At 47.9% G+C, this 23,025-nt stretch overlaps 1 protein-coding gene across 4 annotated transcripts in view; it reads left to right on the top strand.

The window, feature by feature from the left end:
• Positions 1–23,025, top strand: part of cica (capicua transcriptional repressor a) — a 28,770-nt gene that overhangs the window by 1,457 nt on the left and 4,288 nt on the right. For 2 of the 4 annotated variants that reach the window (XM_035182545.2, XM_035182546.2), the window contains exons 2-18: positions 2,151–5,831; positions 6,299–6,575; positions 10,722–10,853; positions 11,867–12,020; positions 13,430–13,529; positions 13,656–13,838; positions 14,068–14,194; positions 14,495–14,661; positions 16,137–16,269; positions 16,766–16,848; positions 17,158–18,022; positions 18,512–18,657; positions 19,272–19,432; positions 19,608–19,833; positions 20,891–21,179; positions 21,553–21,737; positions 22,065–22,207. In XM_035182545.2, the coding sequence (XP_035038436.2) occupies positions 2,340–5,831; positions 6,299–6,575; positions 10,722–10,853; positions 11,867–12,020; positions 13,430–13,529; positions 13,656–13,838; positions 14,068–14,194; positions 14,495–14,661; positions 16,137–16,269; positions 16,766–16,848; positions 17,158–18,022; positions 18,512–18,657; positions 19,272–19,432; positions 19,608–19,833; positions 20,891–21,179; positions 21,553–21,737; positions 22,065–22,207 (6,863 nt within the window). In that variant the 5' untranslated portion in view covers positions 2,151–2,339. Of the gene's footprint in view, positions 1–1,591; positions 1,837–2,150; positions 5,832–6,298; positions 6,576–10,721; positions 10,854–11,866; positions 12,021–13,429; positions 13,530–13,655; positions 13,839–14,067; positions 14,195–14,494; positions 14,662–16,136; positions 16,270–16,765; positions 16,849–17,157; positions 18,023–18,511; positions 18,658–19,271; positions 19,433–19,607; positions 19,834–20,890; positions 21,180–21,552; positions 21,738–22,064; positions 22,208–23,025 lie in introns of those variants that run through there. The other 2 variants (XM_035182547.2, XM_035182548.2) reach the window with 2 other exon arrangements.

Here is a 23,025-nt window from a genome sequence, read left to right as displayed (position 1 = left end):
CAAGTTAACTCAACTCGTACTCTGTGTATTAATCCTTTGTTTTTTACTTTCTTTTGGCCCAGTTGTGGTGAATAAACAAATAATAATTGACAATGAACCCGATTGATTATATAAAGTAGATTTTGCAGTTCCGTGTTTTTGCGTTGTATCACCTCGTTGCTATACCTGCAGCCATGTTTACTATGTACTCATGTTGGCCTATAAAGGAGAGTAAACACAGTTCTGCAGTGTAAATATGTCTGGACTTGGTACTTATGTCCTATATATAACCCTGATGAGTAGAACATGCTCTGCTCTGATCACTGAACGTGAACCAGGGGCCACTATGGCTCCCATACGGGCACATACATGCTCCATATTTCACCGAGGGGAGTGTGAGTTGCATCAGTTTGTCTTTACGCTGTTATCATTAGGCCCATGACTCTGACACCAGCTGTTGTACACAGTACACTACTGAGTAAACACACGTAGCATACCTCTCTCATGACCAAGTAAGGCCGGCTGCCAAATTATTTTATGGTGGCTGCTCCACGGCTGTCTGTCCTAAATAGGGATTTACATAGGGCACAGTGGTGGCTGTGCAACCATCGACTATCATCACATAGGTGTTTGCTGTGTGTGTGGCCTTGAGACACGCGGGGCCCGTCTGGATTTCTCTCCGTCGCCGATGTGATGTGGCAGATATTAAAAGGACCTGACTGAGTGAAAGCCTTCGCAGACAAAACAGGAAGGAAGCAAAAAGGAAAAAGAGACAGAGAGAAAGAGACGGGTGGGAGGACGAATGTAGAAACAAGGACAGACAGGCAGACATGTGCGTTAGCAGACAGCCACTGACAAGTAGACATGCCTGCTGGTGGTTGATAGACATCAGTCCAGAGCAGTTTGACAGCGAATCTCAGTTGCAGGTAGAATTCTCTAAAAGATGACAGAGCATAGAGGGGATGTGTCGATTCTCCCTCTTATACACATGTTGTTAACATCCCTCCGGTGCTCGTCACTCTGGAGAGTCTTGTATTGGAAGAAATGAGGCCGAGCTCACAGCAGTCAGGACCCGAGGCGAGTCCCAGTGTGTGTCTGCCGCACCGCAAACAAACCAGTTAAATGACAACAGCTCAACAAGTCCGAAAAAAATCAATCTGTTTTACTTTCTAAACCGTGAATGGGGGCAGAATGGAGGATATTCTGAATGACTCGGGCTCGTCTGAGAGTGAAACTGAATGACTCTGGTGTGGAATAACAATTATCCCCAACAACTCGTTTGCTTCTCTGGACGACTGCAGCACAAAGAGGATGGAGAGCAGATGGAAGGAGAGATGAGGAAGAGAGAGATGAGAGGTAGAAATCAATATAAGAGAGGGAGAGAGAGAGGAGGAGAGAGAATGCAGACGGGGGGTAAGCATGAACGTGTAATACTAGCAAAGAGAGAGAGAGACCGGAGGGAGGGGGGTAAAGTAACGGGAAGTTAGGTAATGGTCTTCCACAGGAAATGGAGTTTGTAGGGGCGGATTGACTCTGCTTTGAAATACATAGATAAAGGTCGCCACCGAGAGAGAGAGAGAGAGCGGAAAAGGAGAGAGAGAGAGAGAGAGAGAAAGGGAGGGTTTCAGTTTGTGAGTGAAGAAGGAATTCCCCCGCCTCTACTGCCTCGGCCAAGGAGTAGTGTGTGTGTGTGTGTGTGTGTGTGTGTGTGTGTGTACGCAGAAAGGCTTGTCTGGACAAATTGCAAAGTGCTCCTCACAATTTCCATACAGTGTTGTAAGCCTACGTTGTGTTTACCCTACAATATGGTCTCCTGTTTTTATTATGCACCTGGTATGGATGCAGGCATCGTGAAATGTGAGTAGAACCTGTTATGTAATGAATTAATGTGTAATGAATGTGTAGATGAGTCACATTCATTACTACTCGAGTACGACGGGGCAGCGTTTAGCAGGGAATGCGTTTCTTAAAATTCCCGTTGAACTGTTTATTACATTGTTAGGATGCCACAAGGTCCCACTGTGCTTTTATTTTGAATGGCTTTGATGTGGATGTTTTGGCAGATGCTTGATTTGGATGCCCAGCAGTTTGTAGCTGTGCTTGTGTGGTGATGAGGCTTTGAACGTGATCGTCACATGAGTAACCCACACACCCTGTTCCCTTTCTTTCAGGGTCTCTGGAATAAAGTGGACGAGTGCCGAAGTCGCGCAACAAAAGACAAGACGGGATGAGAGAGAGGGGGCTTTGCAGAGGAGGCAAATAGAAACTAGGCACAGCGAGAGAGGAGCGCCAAGGAAGAGATTCTCGGGAATAAATAAATAAAAAGACTTGTTTGGAGGAAAGACAAGCTAGATGAAAAGATGAAGCCGATTAAAAAGCAGGGCCGCCGCTCGCCTCCCTCTACCCGGGCCAAAGGGGGGAAGCGTCGCGGAGCGGGGGAGGCCCCAGAAGGAGGAGAGAGGAGAGACTCAGATGAGAACAGAGACAGAAGCAGATCCCCACAAAACCAAACTCCCTCCTCTTGTTTTTCTTCTAATTCACACTCGGAGTCCTCTCAGCCCGACCCAATCAGAGAGCGGGACACTGCGGAGGGGGAGGGGCTTCACAGAGAGGGCCCGTCAGAGACGACGGCGTCGCTCGTGATCGATTCTGAGAAATTGCTGACACACTCGGATGACAGATCGGTGCGGTCAGCTGTGAGCGGCAGTAGCCACAGTGACAGTGGTGCTAGCAGTTGTAGTAACAGTAGTACACCAAGCGCCAACAACAGCCCAAACCCCGCCTCCAGCCGGAAAACGGCCACCTTCAAGGCCCGTGTTCCCAAGAAGAAGTACACCTCTGAACACTGTTTGTCTACGACTGCTAGTAACCATAGCAACACTGCCTCCAGCACGCCTCCTCCTCTTCCTCTGAGCGGCGGTGTCCTTAACCACGGGTCAACAAGTTCAGGAAGTGACGTCGGCATCGCGCACCACGATGGCATCGTTCATAGCAGGAGCCTGCTGGACGACTTCCACAGCAGGACGACTGGAAGGGAGGGGCCTCTGGACAGCTCCCCAGGACCCCCCACTCTGTCGCTGGGAGTGGAGAGGCCTGCAGGAGGTGAAGGGGTGAGAGATGCAGAGCGAGTGTCGCCCCCCCTGCCACGCTGCTCCTCAACAGACACTGCCAGCGAGCACTCAGCTGACCTTGAGGTGGCTGGCGACACACACGTCCTCACACAGATGTCTGCACATGCACCATCCAGTCTCCCTGATGCTCTGTCAGACGCTCTGGCCAAAGGGCTGAAGAATCAACGTGTCCTTGCTCGTCAGCTGAGGAGAAGAAGTGACGAGGAGGGAGGAGGCGAAAGGAGTTATGAAGGGGGGAGTTCAGAGATGGTGTTCCGGGCTGGGGTGGTCCGTAAGGTCAGTGGTGAATTTGGAAGCCTGGAGGTGCAACTGAATGGGGAGAAGATGATGTGTCGTTATCCGTATCGGCATGACAGCCCCCCAGGGGTGGTGGACATTATCCTAGATGCCCCCCCGCCTGGTGTCCATCCAATACCTATTGGTACCCGTGTGTGCGTACCGTTTGGCAATGAGGAGGGCAGTGTAGGTCACTGGCAATTGTACCGAGAAGGTGTGGTGACTCAGATCGACACGCACCCTGCAGTGGCCAACCGATACCGTGTCCTGTTGTCTGAGGGAAAACCTCACTCTGCGGAGGAGGAAGAAGATGGCAGAGTGGCAGCTGCTGCTACCCAGGCAGTGTGGGTCTCCCGACAAACACTCCGTCTTCTGGTGCCGCCTTGGGACCTGGATTTGCCATCTGGAGGAGGACGAGAGGAAGACGACAGGGTCAGAGAAAAGGAAAGGGAACGGGAGGACAGGGAGGAGGTGGATGTGGAGCAGGAAGTGTGCCGCTTGAGCCGAGGGATGGCCCCAGGAGTGGGGCCAGTGATGGGGAGAGGGATTCCCTACCCAGGCATGGTCCCTGTTTCATCCACATCAGGCCACAGTATTTCCTCCCCAGTTACTCCAGTGTCAGTCCTCAGTCTGGCTCCTGGTCGAGAGTGGGAAATTGAGAATGACTTGGAGAGGGAGAGGGACCTCCAGAGAAAACAGGAAAGAGAGATGGAGCGAGAGCGAGAGCGAGAAAGGGAGAATGTAAAACAGCAGCAGCACCAACAGCAGCAACATCACCCATACATGCCACTTACCCCTGAAGAAGACATGGAGGTGTCCCACTTCAACATGGTCCCAATGGGGGCGATCTTATCTGGGGCCAAAACAATGGCAATTCCCCAACACCGCCACATTGTTTCTAAGCCCCCGCCTGGCTACCTCAATCCCCACCTGTCTGTGGTGCGGGGCATCGGGATCCCCTCCGCCCACCTAGCCTTGAACCCCCACCCTACTCCTTCACCTATCCTGTTAGGCCTTGATCCAGCAGCAGCAGGAGCTATCATTACCACCCCCCAGCTCCCTCCTCTTCCTCCCATCTCCTCTTCCACTGCATCCTCCTCCAGAGTAGAGAAAGCCTCAGGAGGAGGCTCTAACAGTGGAGCAGCAGGTGGTGGATCTGGATCAGGTTCGACTTCCTCCTCCTCTTCCCGTTCCCGCACCCCACTGACAGCTGCCCAGCAAAAGTACAAGAAGGGAGATGTGGTGTGCACGCCAACAGGCATCCGTAAGAAGTTCAATGGAAAACAGTGGAGGAGACTGTGCTCTCGGGAGGGCTGCTCTAAAGAGTCTCAGCGCAGAGGATACTGCTCCAGACACCTCTCAATGAGGACTAAGGAGATGGAGGCCAGTGGAGGTGGCCGGGAGAGGGGTGGAGCCAGCAGCACTGGGACTCTGACGCCATCTGACCTCCGTCTAGGTGGTGGGAGAGCCAGCTCAGAGTTCGACTGGGACGAGACATCACGGGAAAGCAGTGAGGCCAGCAGCCGTGGAGGAGACTCACGTCCCCGCCTAGTCCTTCCTTCTTTGCTTCCTCAGGACCTCTCTCGTTTCGACTTTGATGAGTGCGAGGCAGCGAGCATGTTGGTCTCCCTGGGGAGCTCCCGCTCAGGCACACCCTCGTTCTCTCCCATCTCCAACCAGTCGCCCTTCTCCCCTACCCCATCGCCCTCACCCTCTCCGCTCTTCGGCTTTCGTCCTGCCAATTTCAGTCCCATTACTGCCCCTGCCTCACTTACCCCACGCCGCCATCGCCAGCTTAGTGGCACTAAGATGGGCACACCAGGTGCTGAGCGAGAGCGGCACCTGTCGGGGATCGTGCCCACATTTCAGACCAACCTCACCTTTACAGTCCCCATGAGCCCCAGCAAAAGAAAGCTCGACACTCACCCGCCCCCTCCACTGCCTACAGTCCAAGACTACCAGACCAAACCTGAGCATCATCAGCTTGTGGGGATAGCGGGAGGAATGTTGGGAGAGCCACTCCTGGGCCACAGCCCTGCCGCCTTCAGAGTCCTCTCCCCACTGAGTCAGCCGACAACTCCCTCCTCACTCTCCTTCCCCCGGTCCCGCAGCACCACCAGCAGACCACCATCCTCCGCTGCCTCCACACCTCCGCCCATGCTGGTCTCTCCCACTCCTCCCTCCCCACTGCCCCAGGAACCGTCACCACGCCGCATTGTTCCCCTTCGTGATTCCCCAGTCATTGTCCGCAACCCTGATGTCCCCTTGGCCAAGTTCTCTGACGGCCCATTAGGAAGGAGAGAGAGAAGCACGTCAAGGGAGCACAGCCTGCCCCAACACACAGCTCCCCCGGGCCTGCAGGCGCCTGTTCCCATCAACGGGGCCACCACCAACGGTGCAGTTCTCCTGCGCAGCCCCACACTGGTCCTGGTCACCTCCAGCTCGGTAAGAAACTCGCAATTTCTTGTTGGTTTTTTTTTGGTCTGGCACAACAACATCTTTATGATGACATTAATCATCCAATCACCCAACTCTATTACTCAAGTGTCAGAGGGTCGGCTTGTCATGAGCTTAAAATTCATATTCAGGTTATGAGAATGAAAGAATACGGAAGGTACATTTTACTGATTCATAATGTTTTTATATTTTAAAACGTGGAAGTTATGAAAGTTAAAATATCAACCATAAAAGTGACTTAATAAATAAAATACTATGTGTGAATATTGTATTTTTAGTAAGTCAGCCTGGATTCACAGTAGTGATAATGGAGACACAGACTGACGGCAAAAAACAGCCTTAGATACCTCTGATCAACATTTGATTTTTTATTTGACATTTAGTTGACTATAATTTTGAAAAGAGAATAAACATATTATTCCTATTAATCAGTTATATTTAATGTCTCCCTCCAGTCCCTGACTCCAGCCACAGTCGGCCACACGTCCCTCTCCAGCCCCTCCACCCCCGGTTCAATGTCCACTTCAATGGGCTCAGTCCTGTCGTCCTCCGGTTCTGGAGGCAGGGAGAGGGAGAGGAAACCCGAGGGACACCAGGACCCCTCTGGAGGGCCGCTGCCACAGCCGGTAGCCTGTCACCCCACTCCCACCGCCCTGCTGCCACTCATACTGCCAGCTGATTCGCCTCACCCTGCTCCACGCAAGCAAATCATCATGGGACGCCCAGGGACTGGTAAGGAAGGACGGGGACAGGGGTTGGGAGATCATCCTGCCTTGGTGGCTTTGACCTTTGTTCCCGTCAGATACAAAGTCTGCTGAGCTACAGTTCTGCTACTTTAGAGTAGGAAGGGATGAGCTCTGCCTTATGTGCTCTGGCTTTGTGCCTCTCACTTTCAGTATCTCTCTCAGGTTACAGTAGTGTCATCAGAGTGCTATGGCTATGACTCATGTACACTCTACTATTGTTTGCCAGCAGTGTAAGAAAAGCACAAGTTTCCCTGTTACATAGTTATTCCGTGTGTAGATTGTGTTTTATTTTAAAGTATTATATAAGTAGTTGAGATATATTCTGTTGCTTTGGGCTGCGTACTCGGTTGTTTTCTAAGAAATGCTAATTTCTTCAACGAGCTGTTGGAAATGCGCTCATGAAATCAGCCACTGCGGACTCAGGGTGACGGCAACTGCATTTATGCAGGTTATAGTTACAGAAAGAAAGGAAGAGCCACAGGTCAACAAGATATAAACTGTAGAAAATGTTGTTGGACATCCGGGGACATTTTGTGCCCCATGCTTCAGTCTACTTCAGGGCCTGCATGTCCATTTTGGTGTTTTAGGGAAGTATAGTATGTTTATTTTTGTCAATTTAAAACATCAGCTAACTCAGACTCCCTGTGAACATCAGCGGGAGCACAGTGTTGACTGAGAGAGGATGAAAAGGGACGTGATGCCGCCCTTATCAGAGATTTTGTGCCTCTGCTTTTAAAGCGTCTATTCAGGCAAAAATCTGTTGTGAAAATATTTTGCCAGCTTTGCGTGCACAGTGTTGCGTGTTAGAAAACTGTCCACTGAGAAGTAGAGGTGTTTGGGTTCATCACATACTGTATGCTTGTTTCCATGCCAACCTTGTGATATTACAGTATGGCAAAACTCAGAAATGTTACTTTGAATATATGAATAAGGAAGATGGCTCCATTTAAAATGCATGACTTCTCATTGTGTGGCGTTGTGATGCAACACGTTCTACATCTGAAAACTGAGAGTGTAATAAATGTGCTGGGATCTGTGCAGAGAGATATTCAGACACTTGCTCAAACAGTATCATCGATATCCAAAACACATACATTATAATAAACATAGTGCATTTCTCAATTCATGTGTACACTCAGGAAACTAATGTTCACAGCTGCAGAATTCTGTTTAGACAAATGACTCAGAGTATGAGAATATAATAATCTTTGCTCTCTTAATTTTAATATAACTATCTCATAACCAACTTCTGATCCAAAAATTATTTCTGGTTCAAATGATAAAAATGACTTGACAGTGAAAAACATTTTTCTTGAGGAGCAAAGATCAGAAAAAGCTTTAATTTATCAGACGCTGCCGCCTCGACCTGCTGCTCACTGTGTAGTTCGTGTGAGGTGTGTGTAGCTACTGAGTGTGTGTGTGTGTGTGTGTGTGTGTGTGTGTGTGTGTGTGTGTGTGTGTGTGTGTGTGTGTGTGTGTGTGTGTGTGTGTGTGTGTGTGTGTGTGTGTGAGAGACAGAGATAAAGGGTGTTCCACTGAAACTTTAAAAGGGTGAGAATATTGACATGTCTAGACATGTAAGACTTAGAGCAAGAGTACAGAGGGCAACAAGGACATTAACACCTCCCCACACACACACACATCTACACACATACACATACACAAACACACCCACACACTCATTTCTGTGTCCCAGACAATCAACCGCCTCAGACAGGGCATGGAGGGCAGGTCCAGCACGATGTGAATGTGCTTCATCGCTCTCAGCAGCAAAAGGAGTAATCGTATTGCCAGCGTGTTGTCATGGATACACTGTTTCCACCGGTAGAATTAGCGCAGTAAAGCGTTGAGGCCTGAGCTGATTACCGGCGCGCGCTTTTATGCCTCTCTCTCCCTCTCACATCCCTCGCACTGCTGCGAGCAGCCACCTGCCTCTGTAGCGTAGCGTTTCCACCACCATACATTTTTTAACAACACCTAGAGCCACAGCAGGCCCAGAAACAAACACAGGCAGAGAGCCGCGTAGGCCCCGTGGCTGAGATCCCTCCTAAATATAGCCCAGCTCAAGTGCAGCTGCATTAGCATCGCAAGATTCATTACCGCTGTCTTTGAATGCATCTGCGGCGTTCAGTGAGGAAAAGATCCGATGTCCCACATCGCTACGCAGCTCAGGAGCTTTGTTAATGCCTTTTCACACACAGGAGGAATTATTTTGAAACTTCCCCAGTGGTACTAATGTGTTGTCATAAGACAAGTGGATATCTACGGTTGAGTGGCATCTTTTAAAACATGAAGGCAGGTGCTCAGCCCGTCAGGTGCATGTGTTCATCACTGCGTCGGCACGTGAACCAGCAGAGGAAGAGAAATACCTCGGGAGTGTTTCTGTCTTTGATATTCTTCACAACTTACCCCCGTCGGTGCTTTTCACTGGAATATTCATGCCTCGCCTCCTCGGGGTGTCGGCAGGTCCGTTTTGAAAGTTGGAAGAATCTGAAGTCATATTATTTAACACCTTAAAGGAGGATTTTTCTCACTGTCAGCGAATCCCATAAGAAAGCCCCAAACAGACATGGTGTTTCTCTTTTCATCTTACACCCCGTCGCTGGCGTTCAAGCACGTTTGTTCCTTTTCAAGTTACATTTTTTTAAACATCGTCTCCAGTTCCATTCCTAAACTTTCAATTTAACCAAAATAACAGGTGTGAAAGGCGCCTCGGACCACAGACCAGAAAAATGTAGTCCAACAAAAAGGGGCGGTGTCAGTTTCGGATCAAACTGAATCCTGGTTTGGTTTGTTTGCAGCGTGGAACCACTTTTTTCCCCAAGTTTCAGGAAGTTGAGACGGCACTAAACAATAGAACAGGTAGACGATGACATCAGGACGTACGTGTGTCAGACAAAACTCTTTAGTGCCCTAAGTTACTATGTGAACCCAAAACCAACCAGATCAAATGGAAACAATGGAACAAAGACACAAAGCACAAAGACACAAGGTTACTATGTGTTTTTTGAGCAAGTCATTAAATCCCTAAAAGATATATACAGGACCTGTTGTAGGTTTAACAGTGAGACATGTCATCAGTACTATTCCTGGTCTTGTCCCCCTAAAGAAAGCAGCCTCAGCCTCTCTGTGTGTGAAACGTTGGAATACCCCTCACTTCCTCAGCCGAAGCTGCTCATGCAAACAGCAGCATAAACTGTGCAAAGGTTACAGTGCGGTGATAATAGTCATGTGTCACCAGATCAGCATTTTGAAGAGAACTTAGTCACTGGTGTGTACAACCAACTAGCAGCAGCTGCAGAGCATCATGGCTGTATTTACACTTCCCTCCTTGTCTAACTCAGCAGTATCTGGATCTCCATTTTAAATGAGCCAGCGAAATGGTTGGCTATATATAGACCATTTTAATACTTTATTACAAACTTATCCATGGAAACGGAAACTGGACGTTGCAGCGCCGCAGCTGCAGAGTTCACATCCAGTTTATTTCCACCAAGATGAAACCGTTCAAGCCTCAGATTGTCGGGGCTGAAATCTTCTTTATGAAAATGTGTAACAGAGTCAGAATCAGACTAAGTTCTAGTTTGTGAATATGGGCTTTACAAATGAATCAGTCAGGAAGTGCCACCACACCGTGAAGGACTTTCCAAAGTAGACAATACAGTTTCCATTGCTGTATTATTATCTGTGGTTATAGTTGTGCACGTTTGTTGAAGTTGTACGATTAGTACAAGTACTCTGGCTTTAAATGGTTCCCACTGCAGAGACAGTCCAGTTCAGAGTCCGAAGCTCAGCAGCAGCAAGTCTAGACAGCGACCGGTCTCCATTCTGGAATCTGTGTGAATATAATACTGGTTCCCTCATCACATCTCACTCCGCATGACCCCGCGACTGGCATTATCCTGAGGGAGGGTCCGTGTGTTCTGTGACAGAATACACAACTGCATTCACAGTCTCTGGAAGTTTCTCTGAAAGCACAGTGTGTGGCGGCTCTTCGGTTTGTCGCTGGCTGACGCTCACATACGTCTCACGTGCGGCCACAGGGCGCACCACGGGGCTCGTTGCTGAGGTGGATGCACACGGTGATGTTTCACTTTTTCTCTCTCCTCTCTCTCCCTTCACGTTCCCACAGTTTGGACCAACGTGGAGCCTCGCTCGGTGCCAGTGTTCCCCTGGCATTCGCTCGTCCCTTTCCTGGAGCCCAGCCAATCAGGAGCGGCCGCCCAGCCTGCCGACGGCCAACAGCTTGTCAATCAGAGCAAAGGTAGCAACTGACCCCTTTTCTCTGGACATGACATCAAGACACACGGAGGACTGATTCAACAGCTTGTAAATTTGTACTAAAACATCTAAAAGTGGTCTCAGACTTTCAGACGCCTCTGTATATAAGTGTATATATATATATTTATATTTTACTCTGTATTATAAATAAGTATTTCCCACAGTAAAATCGACAGTGTGTTGTGTTGTTTCTGAAATCATGACTGCCAAAACACTCACTCTACGAACCAGCAGCCAAATCATTGTTTCCCAAAACAGTGGCAGCGAATTGCAAATCCGCAGAGTCAGTGTTCACACTAAATATAATTTCAGTCACATCATTTATATACAAAACTATTCATTGACTTAATCTCTAAACTGGATTCTTATTTTGATTAATTTTGACTGGTGGGAACATCAAATAATCTAAAAACTAATTTGAGGACTGAAGTTTCTTTTCCAAACAGCTTCATCTTATTTAAGGTTATTTTTATGAGTTGTAGATGGTTTTAATTATTAAAGATCATAATAGTGAAACTGTTTGTTTTGCCATGTCAGCAATCAAAAGGATCAATCTCGTTTCCAAATTGAAGCCGATTTATGACTCCAGAGCAAATCCTTCATCTCAGACTCACACGATTCATCTCAGATAAAAACAGACGTCTCAATTTTCCGGCTTCAGTAATCTGTGTAATCCCAGTTAAAGAAAGAATCTAAACAACCACAGTTATCTGTAATAACAAGATCTAAATCTTGTATTTACTAGGTTTAAATACCGTCATGTGCAGAGGGAACATTTCCTTTAAATGTGGATTCATGTACCTTGGATGAAATGTTCTTTTACTACTGCAACACATTATAGCACAGATGTATTCAGAGCTAATCACACCTCCCACAGTCATTTGGCCGGAATAGAGCCGCATGCAAGGGCAACCCTGCGTTTACGCCTTTACACACACCACACAATTTCATCAAGCTTTTCACTAACCGGCAAATGAATGGCTGTTATTTTTTCAGAGCCTCGTTGTGGCGTCGCCCTGGTGAGTGACGGACGTGCCGGCCCTCCAGTCCTGGAGAGGGGATCTCCGTCATGCCCTCCGCCGGCCAATGACAATCCTCCTACAGACAGAGGCGGGGCTGACAGCGAGACAGAGAGTGACACAGATGACCCGTAAGTGCATCGTCCTGGTCATTGAAGTTGTTATCTTTTTTTTGTGTTGGTTATTAAAGTCTGGCTGGGCTGCGGACGTCAAGTTGAATCAAAGGAAGAAGAGAAAAGATTGAATTTAAACTCAGGTGGGGAGTATAGAGAGTTTAGAGGGTTGCCCACAGGTAAATGTTCATAGAGATCAGCTAAAATGTCGTCTGGATATTGAGATTGAGGTGTTGTTGTCTTGCAAGTGCAGTAACTTATATCTTCATAGTATTTACATACAAAGTCAGTGACTTATTGAGTGGGATGTCACCTGGTCCGTTTATTTTGTAGCATAGATTTCCTTCGGGATCCATAAAGTATCTGTCTATCTAGATACTTATTCTTTTTTCATCAACTTCTTTTATTCTAAAGTCTGAATATTTTCTCTATGTAGACTTTTTTGCAAAGAAATCGTTAAGTTATATTTCATGGATGTAGAACAATGGAGAAGCAACAAAGCAAACAAAGTCCTAAGTTAAACTTCTGTGCTTTAAAAACTTGACTCAGTGCCACTTCTAAACTCATATTGAGCAAATGCTTCCTACGTGTTGTTTGTTTCCTCTCTGCGACTCTGGCGATGACTCAGTAGAAAGCAGATAGTAGCTGTAGACGGCGGCGGCGCCGTTTGCCCCTTTAGTTTGAATCAGTGGCGTTAAAACTCTCGGGGACACTTCACTTGGGAACAGGTGCGTTGAAATCCGCCTCTGACAAATAAAGTCTCAAAAAGAAACAACCAACAATAAGGAGCAGCAACTTCTGTACCAGCTGCTGTGTCTGGCAGCAGTTGTTCGCTCTGTGCTTTGCTCATTCCGCTCAGTCTCAGGCTGCGTCTCTGCGTCTGGGTTGCTGCTCTTTCAGAGTGACTCAGACGGGCTGCGTGGCTGTCTGGCTTGTAGTGTGGTTTTGAATGTTTCAGGGTCACTGTGCTCACAAAGGCCGCTGAGATAAATGCTTCGGCAATCTCCTAATGCTGCAGTGGCTACACCTGTTGTCTGCCTACGTCTCTGTGCAGAGACACAGATGCACGGTGTTAAAAAGTGAAGTCCACACATTTAAAAAAGATTTCAGGTCTATTTGTTGTCGCTGTGAAAAAACAACCCCTTTTATCCGTCTGTCCTCGGTCTCTATCTCCTGGTTCTCTTCCTTTCTTTCAGGATTTCAAACTGGTCTCAGGGTTAGGGCCTTAAAAAGACTCAAAATATTACTTTCTAAAATATTAAATACGTTTAGGAAGGTTGTTATTATGTCAATATTCATTTTAAGCCACGTCTGTCCTTTGCCTTCTTGTAGCTTCCCTGAAAGTTCCTCAGAAAGGAATCTCCCTTCATTTCCCATCTCTCATGGAGTCTCAGTTTCACTTCTTCTTTGTGTGTGTGTGTACACAGGTTCTCCCCGGGTGTGGCCAACGATGCAGCGCCCTCCTCTGGCCCCATCAAGAGACGCACACAGTCCCTCAGCGCCCTGCCCAAGGACGCAGACAGGAAGGTCAGTCCAGCGGACAGACAGGCAGTCGATACACAGAAAAGGGGAAATGATATTATTTACTTATTACTTATTAGAAAGTCTCTGGAACAGCTCACGATGATTTGTTTTCTTCTGAACCCCAACCAGAGGGAGAAGGACCACATCCGCCGCCCCATGAACGCCTTCATGATCTTCAGTAAACGCCACCGGGCCCTGGTGCACCAGCGACATCCCAACCAGGACAACCGGACGGTCAGCAAGATCCTGGGGGAGTGGTGGTACGCGCTGGGGCCCAATGAGAAGCAGCAGTACCACGACCTGGCCTTCCAGGTAGAGACAGACAATTTATTTAATCTTTACCGTTTGTCATCGTCAGGGTTAAACTCCAGTGCAGTGAGTAGTTTCATGAATACATGTGAGGCAGCAGTTGCAGGGTGTCTGGAGAAAGCAGATAAAAAAGGGTTTTATTCAAGGCAACTGAGGCCTCGACAGGGACGGAGCCACAGCAGCTCACAGTGCTTGAACAGAAACTAGAGAAGGATCCTGTGTCGTCCTCCAGGTGAAGGAGGCCCACTTCAGAGCTCATCCAGACTGGAAGTGGTGCAACAAGGACCGCAGGAAGTCACTGTCCGAGGGCCGCGGGACCCCGAAGGAGCCGCGGGAGAGGAGCATGTCTGAGAGCATAGGTGAGTTGATCACCCTCGATTAACATTTAGCCTTTTAGAATCAAGTGACGTGTTTAATTCCTCATTTTGTGCGTTTCTCGTCCTGCGGTGACTTTAAATACTTTCATCATTATAGATCTATAAACTATGGCAGCCATTTTCTGTTGCATTTTACACAACAATAAGCTGAAACCTCAAGAGTGTGGACATTACAAACCAGCGTTGGAGAGGACTTCATGATTCCAAGTTTTATTGATTCACTCCGAGATGATTCACCAAGTTATTTTCATCTCAAGAGTCTTTTCCTTCTGTGTCCTGCAGATCCGCTCTCCGAGGCCCAGACGGCGGAGGGGAAGGGAGTCGGCTCGGGCTGGCCGGGGGGATCGGAGCGTCGAGGGGGGCTGTTCACGGGGCAACCACCCCGTCCCAGGGCCTTTTCCCAGAGCGCCGTGCACACCCTGGAGCAGAGCGAGGGAGACCTGGAGAAGGTACGAGCTTGTTAATCAGTAGCTCCGGGGCAGCGGGGCGGACTCTGGAGATTGGAGAATGTGTAATCTGTCCGAAAAACAGCCATGTTATTCAATCAGCGCGTGGATCAGGATCCCTGCGACCTTACAAGTAGAAAAGTAAAGATCGTTTGCTTTCATTTGAGTATTTTTAACAGGTTCGTTCCGCCCCGAGAGAACAAAGTTAAAGAAATAAAAATGCAGACAATAAAAGCAGCAGACTAAAGTAATAATAGGGGGGAAAAAGAGCCAATGCTTGTGTGTGTGTATAGGAGCGCCTACGCAGCGAAATGTGTGCTGATGCGAGAGTGTATTCACAGACGGCAGACGTGTGTCCTTCACACGGCGGAGCGGTTGGGTTGAACTCTACAACTGAACGCTCGCTGTTCAAATGGACTCGCCGGGCTCTTTGTGTGAGGGCTGGAGCGGCGGCGGCTGCTGCTGCTGAAAACCCACCGGAGCCTCTGGGGGAGCTCAGCCTCCGACTTCAAACGTTTCACCTTCCACTTTTTTTCAGAGTCTTTGAAGGTCTGAAACTGCGCTGCCTTTGCCGTTAATCACAAAGGAGTAGGTCTGCATGTGAGCTCTTTTGTTTGAAGGCGTTCACTTAATGCCAGTGGCAAAGCCGTATATATACAGTGGGCATGCTTTGATAATAGCTGTATTACCTCTGTCTGATGTGTTCTTCTTAAGAACTTCAGGTTTTTTCTTTCTTAGTTTTGAGAAAATATGTTGCCTGCTTCAGCTACCTCGGTCTAATATAACATTTCTTAAGCTGTATGCTTTTCTCTATTGCATCAGGATAATAGTCTTACTAGTGATTACAGAAATCTCACTTATCAGCTTCACACTTTCTCATGTGTAAAAGTTAAGGGCCGAAGGAAGTGAGGAGTGTTGAATTTGTTCAGTATCAATAAACCTTGAATAAACCGCTGGGATTCATCAACATACATGAAGCTGTCGATCACTACAGTGCGTTCACGACGAGCAAATAACAACTGATTCTCTAGTTCGGGGTTCGAGGAGCTGACAAAATAAAACAATAAAACAGATACAGTTATATTTAGGATTTAGGGACGATACCAGGTCAATAACCTCTGAAAGGTATTTTTAAAGGTGAGCAGTAAAACGTTAAAATCCATATCCAACAGGGAGCCGGTGTCGGGAGCAGAATGAAGCTCAGGCGGCCGTTTTCTGTTCAAACCCGTCCAATGAACAAGCCCAACCCGAACCCAACGTTTCCTCCGGTTACAGACGTGCGGTGTAAAAACAAATCAGCTCAGGCATCGTGTCTGGACCCGAACATCATTTCAAAATACTTTCCCTAACGCAGGCGAACCCGACAGGTGCCAACCTGCTCAGGTCGGGATCCACGCTCCAGTAGTAATCCAGATATAACAGCATGTACGACTTTTTGCAAATCGGCAATTGACAAAAAAAATGACTTTATTTTGCAGGAGGACGGGGCGAGTTTGTTTCACGGCCGGCGCCCGCCGCCGTCCCTGTACCACAGCAGAGTCAGCGAGGACATGACCAGCGATGAAGAGCGCATGGTCATCTGCGAGGAAGAGGGGGATGATGATGTCATGGGTGAGTTAGACACTCAGCGGGGAGGTTATGCTGGTGAGAGACAACGTTTCATCACCACAAAGTGATAGTTTCAGTTCCCACAGCGGTCTGTGTGTCAACTTCAGCCGTCCTGAGTCATCTGGTGAGCTTCACCCCCGTCCATTTGTTTGTTTGTTTTTCGGCAAAATCTATTGAACAGATTTCCACATGACTTGGTGGAAGGCACATGGGCCAAGAAAGGGGCGGATCCAGGGATTTTATTTTTACTTTCTTTAACAAAGGTTTCCCAGGGAATAATTCACGGATCTTTATTTAGCGGACTGATATCTTATATGAGTGTGTAACATTTGGTGCAACTTGATAGAATATAATGTTTGAGCCCTGCAGATTTTTACACATCTGTGTGGATTTGCTGGGTCAGAGTGGATTGCAAATGAAATCCCTCTTTGTGCAGTATATTAAGTCCCATTTGTGAAATATGTAAAATAAATATTCATCATCTGTGTCTCGTCCTCAGAGGATTCGTGTGCCGAAGGCTCCATCGACCTGAAGTGTAAAGAGAGAGTAACAGACAGCGACGAGGACGAGCCAGACGGACAGGTGATCATCACATTACACAGTTAATGTTCCCAGTGGAAACGATGCCTCTCCCTCCTCTTCATGATATAAATAAAGGAGATATTAAAGGAAATGTTGTAATTGATTATCAGATGATAACGATATTCATGTAGCTTGACTTGTGGTTAAGTTTAGTTTAGCGTAGTTTTTGTCTTATCAGTGTTTTTCTATATGTAAGGCAGGTGCCAACACTTTTTCCAGAGTTTCTTTAAGTTGAGGAAGAGAAAAACTTTACATGGAAACTTTCCCAGCTTTGATCTCTCCCTCTCTTCATCTCTCTCTTCCCTCCAGCATGGCTTCCAGCCAGTGTCCCGCTCCGCTCTCCCCTCCTCCTCTCCCTCCATCCCTCCCGCCGACTCCACCTCGTCCAAAGGGAACGGAGCAGGAGGCGCTGAAGATGGGTCTGAGAGGAAGCGAAAGAGAGGCACAGACGGAGGAGAGGAGGGGAGCGAGGGAGGAACCAAGAGAGAGGAAACAGCAGCCGGTGGAGGAGAGGGAGGTGGAGCCTCCTCTCTGTCCATCACACTCTCTACACCCAGCACCCAGCCTCTCGTCACTGTGGCCCAGCAGGGGGTGACCCAGGTCTTCGGAACCGTCCGCATTGCTCCCACTGTGGTGACCAACGTGGTGCGACCCATAGCCAGCACGCCCATCCCCATCGCCAGCAAGCCAGTGGAAGGAGCCATCACCCTCAGCGCCCTCTCCCAAGACAAGAAAGCCACTCTCCTTATTGGAGGAGGCGGACCTCAGCAGCTGCCAATCACCGCAGGGGGTGGGTACCTGTCCTCATCCTCCCCTCCTGGTCCCGTCAGTGTAACGCCTGTAGGGGGCAGCAGCCTGGTCACTAGCCTAGTTCTGGGAGGGTCATTTCCTGCCGCCCACCCAGTGCAGGTCCTCGCCCCACAACCCCCGCAGCCCCACTCACAGACCCCCCTCCCTGTCCTCCAGCCCCAGCTCCACCCCACCGCTGCATTCTCCTCCCTCACACCTCCCTCTGGCTCCAAGCCGCTAACGCAGGTCCAGTACGTCCTGCCCACCGAGAACCCTTCCTCCCCACAACTCACCCAGCAGCAAATCCTCTCCCTGTCCACCAATGCCGCCCTGGCCAATGGCGTGCACTCAGGGGCGGGAGTCAGAGTCAGCCCCGGGATCAGAGGTGAGCCAGAGACCCACGATTGGCTGAAAAAGAACGAAAGAGTCGGATTTTTGTTCTCAGTATTTTCACTGGTCCAATGAAAACTAAAGGAAAAATCTCTGTGTGATTTTTCTTCTTGCTGTAGTTCCCTTCACTCTCTTCTTGTTAATCATCTCCACGGGAAGCTCTGAAAATAGATTTGATTGGCTTACATAAACCAGGGATAAATGATTGACAGCAGAAACACTACTGTTATGAGTATGAGCGCCCACCCACGCCTCAATCACTCTCTCCTCATGCGAGTCAGAAGCAACAGAAAATCGTTCCACCTTGTTATCAGCGATGAATTTCATGTCCTCTCGTGTCCCCTCTCAGCGTGTCTCCACCCACCCGCCGCGCCTGCGTTGTCGTCACCTTTCCTCTTCTTGCCTCGATTCATCTGTTCCTCACGCTGAGTGATTTAATTCTCCCTCTCTCTCTCCCGTTCTCTTTCTCCTTCTCGCTCATTAGTCCAAACTCAGTCACCGGGCCTGCAGAGCAAGATGTTGGTTCCCATGGAAACAGTGAGAAGAGGGTCTACTCCTCCTCATCCTTCCACCATCTCCCTGGTGGCTCCGCCTCTTCCTGTGCAGAACGGCTCCGCGACAGGAAACAAGGTACGAATGTTCGAGGCGGAAAGCGAATACAAGTGTCGATGGCGTCCTGTTTGATGACAGGCGACGAGTTCAGGTCGTCTGTCCGTCGCGTTGTTTGGAACAAGAAATCTCAGGAACACCTCGAGGGAAATTCTTCAAAATTTGTACAAATGTCCTCACAGATGAACCAAATGATTTACATGGTCAAAGGTCAAAGGTCAAGGTCATGGTGGCCTCAATGTTTCTCTCTTAAACATCTCAAGTGTGTCCTTTTGGGAACTTCTTCAAACTTTGACAATTTGTCTCTTGGACTCAAAGATGAACTGATTAGATTTAGTGGTCAAAGGAACCGGAATAACACTGACTTCTATTACTTATAAACCTTAATGAGTAATAATTTCACATTAATAACTTCTGTCTCATTTCACACCTCTGAATAAATGTTTAAACATGTCCAAAAGATCAATTGATAACAATAATAGTTTGTTCCTGTTTATTTTGGATCCCTTCAACTTGTTCTGGAGACGTTAAGATATGAGTTCACATGTTACTTTATAAGATTGTGTCACTGGTACAACAATGTTCTTGTTGTATTTTGAGGTTGTTGTGTTAATTATATTTTTAACCCCCCATAGATCATCCAAATTGCTCCCATGCCGGTGGTCCAGACCAACGTTCACCCCAGTGGTGCAGCAGCAGTGCATCCTGGGAACACCTTTCCTGTAACCATGGCATCGGTGGTGGCTCCTGGTGCGGCGTCCCCACAGACCGTCCTCCTGACCTCCCCCCCCACCAGGTCACCAACACAGGCCTCACACCTGATACACAACAACACATTCCCACTTTTATTTCACTTAAATGTATTAATGTTTATCTTTGTGTATCGTATCTGTGTTCTCGCTCAACGAGGCATAAAACTAAAGCAGTTTTGACATTTTATGATTTCTAATATTCTCATTTTGACACCTCAGGATCACCTATGTCCAGTCTGGCCCAGGAGTCACCACAGCGACACCCCAACAGGCCACGCCCTCTCCGGGGCCTGCGTACCTGCCGTCACCTTTAGCGACTCTGGGCTTCACCGCCATCGCCCCCAGCGGCCAAACCCTGGTCCAGCCAATCGTTGGTCCAGCCCCGCCCCTGAACTGTCAGCCACAGATCCCCCCCGGCCCGACCACGGCAGCCGCTGGTCGTCAGGTAAAGAGGAAGGAAGGACTTTACAGAAATGTTTTAAAAGTGCGGAGAGGTTTGTGGCTATGAAGGAAATTAGAAAACTGAAATATCAAAATAAGTTAATACGTTAAATAAAATAAATAAAATATTTCCCAGTTTACTGGAGAAGGTCCAAGGTCGTTAAGGACCAATCGTAGACTTGAATGTTAATGACATCACTGCTGTCTTCTTTCAGGTTTCAGTTTTGATGAATTTCTCTATTCAGTCGTTATAAATCTAATTTAATGGCCTGAGTTCAAACAGTGTTTCACCAGCAGTGAATGAATTAATCAAAACTCCTCAATTTCAATAAAGAGTGCACGTTAAGAAAGTGATTGTATTAAGGCCACACACACACACACACACACACACACACACACACACACAAACACACACACACACACACACACACACAGCTCTGGAATCAGAAGGTGCTGGATTCATCATTCTGGTATTGATGAGTCGTCACGACTTTAGCTCTGAGACATTCGGGGAATTACTGTAAACAAACAAATGAGTCTATTGGCAGCAGCTCCCGGCCTCTGTGCTGCATTTTAAATCTTATCTATGAGGTTGTTAAAACTGCCAAGTTGATCAGCAGCACTCAGAGGGTTTTTTTGATTGATGTAACGAAGCAGGATCCATTTTTTTTTAGTCCGGCAGGAATAAACAGCGAAAATCAAATGTTCTCATGTCAGTTTTTACTGTTAATTCAGTGGTGTCACCTCTGTACCTTCCTTTTCGTGCTCTTTTAAAACACACACTGCTTATAACACGTTTATAAAGATGGACGACACGACAGCTCCCAAAAGTGAAGCCAAAGCATCTTGATCAAACCCCACCTCCTCCATGTTAGTGGAGAGGACATGGACCAGAATAAAAAGTCAAAGTTCATGTTAAATACGTTTTTCTCAAAGATGGTTTCTGGATAGTGGGAGGAAGTGGAGCTGCATCATCCATCTTCATATACAGGTTATGTTAGTGTCTTTTTTTTTTTCCAGTCTGTCTTATGATGTTCCTGCTTTAAAATCTTCTTCATCAGGTACTAACTGCCATCTACCCTGCACCGACTGTCGCACTGGCTACCGGCGTGGTCTCCGTGACCAGTGTGCTGCCCACACTGGGAGCTTCCGCCGCCCAGGATGTCACACACCCTGCCTCTCCATCGGCAGCAGGGGCGCAGGGTTCGGCGTCGGCCACCCCTCAGCCGAGCGTGGGAGTGGAGGTGGAGCTGAAGGTGGAGGTGAAGAGGGAGAGTCCGCTGGATCCTCAGCTTGAGGAGGGAGGGCAGGCGATGTCAGTGGCCTCCTGTATGAGCCGTGACGTAACAGGTAATTTTACCACGGGTTTACCAGGTCTGTTTTAATATTTCAGAGGTCGGGGTTTCGTGTGGTTTTGTTTGATTTATCCAACTTCCTCCTGAAATAATTTACTCTCATATTGAGCTTTAAAAGTCTTTGTTTCGAGGAGTCATGTCCAGAGGTGATGCGATGTAATAAAGCTCCGTGTCTGAGACTTCAGCGTGAAGCCATCCTACACCTGAGTGGATGGAAGCAGCACTTTCTTAACTGCTATTAGTCTTCACTTGACATTTTCAAGACGATATTTTCTCTTTCCGTTTGAAATTTTTCCAAAATCAGCAATTTGAGGGTTTGGTTTCGTGCTTTTTGCATCAAATTCTGACATCATCACCGTCTGTTCCAGTGAAAAAAGAGGAGGACATGGAGGGTCTCTACATCAAAGAGGAAATAGTGAGAGACGGCCAAGTCAAGGACAGACGAGGCGAGGCGGAGGAGGAGCACGAGAGAAGGATGAAGGAGAGCAGTGAAAAGAGGAGAGGCCATGAGACGGACAGGGAGGACCACAGCATGGGCAACAGCAGCAAAGAGGTGAGAAAAGCTGGATATCGCTCATCAAACCTAAAAACTAAAAACTTTGGGAAAGGATCTTAAAAGTTCTGTTGTAACAGTTCTAGGTCAGATTCTTTCTTTTTAAACTAAGTTGTCTTCTGGCCATAGAACGTCTGTGAACCTCGTTCCAGAAAATGTTCAGAGCATCTGGATCGGACATTTGCGTTCTCACGTACATTCCCTCCAGAAAACTTGCACGTCTGAAAGAATCTTAAATTTAACTAATGCACAACTTTACAGGAATATAGTTAAAACTGTGGATGAGACTTTTATCATACTTCTCTTCCTCTCACACTTTCTTTCCAGGTTGGGCCTCGTTCTCCTCCTCCACTCTCCTCAGGTCTGGACCCCCCTCCCCCTCCAGCTGCAGAACGAGAGCCCCCCTCCTCCTCTAAGAAGACCAAGTTTCGACCCCCGCCGCTCAAAAAGACACCCGACTCTCTGGAGAAGTAAGTGGGACGATGCGATCCTGGCTTTGGTGTCTGAAGGAACCTTTCAGAATTTACAAAATGTGATGACACTTGAGCCACCTGTATTTTTCCATCTGTGTCACTGGGAGAGCACCAAGGCTCATGCACTATCTCGCCATGTTAAAGAAAGTTTAAATAAAATCCTGGATCCTCCCGTATATCCCGATCCACTCCGGATGTAATGTGTTCCTCCTTGGATCATGTTCCCACCCCTCCACAAACTTTCATGGAAATCAGTTTGGTAGTTTCTGAGCAATCCTGCTGATAGTCAAACAGACGGCAGTGAAAACGTAATGTCCTTTGGCACTGGTATCAATAAAATCAGCTCATTCTCATTCTCAGCAATCTGAGTCAATTTCCGACTGTGAAAGGATCTTTTGCCAAAGCCAAACAAACAAGTGTGCCAGGTCCGTCTGGCTCTCTGCTCGTTGTAAGACAATGTTCTCTGTATTTTAACAGTTTGTATTTTCTCAAGCTGAGAGAGTTCAGAGAACTTCTGTAATTCTGCCGTGAAGCAGCTTGAGGATGAGACGCGGCCCTGGACAGGACTCAGTTTATTCCACACTGATTTTCGTGCATCGTGGGATTTGGTTACATTTTAATCTCCAACTTTATAAATCACTTGTGGAGACTCTGTGTTTACTGAATGTGAGTGGGCAGAGTCCTCGACCTTGCTATTCTTTATTTAGAGAGTATGAGAGTGGTGGGGAAGCCGCGGAGCAGAGAAAGCCCTCGCAGAACTCAGCCCCTAAGGCACGAGGAATGTGAGAACATTCAGAGGACGTCCCCCCGATGGT

The sequence above is a fragment of the Hippoglossus stenolepis genome, chromosome 17, assembly GCF_022539355.2.
Source record: "Hippoglossus stenolepis isolate QCI-W04-F060 chromosome 17, HSTE1.2, whole genome shotgun sequence".
Classification (NCBI taxonomy): Eukaryota; Metazoa; Chordata; class Actinopteri; order Pleuronectiformes; family Pleuronectidae; genus Hippoglossus; species Hippoglossus stenolepis.
This window is presented reverse-complemented; position numbering and strand designations above follow the sequence as displayed.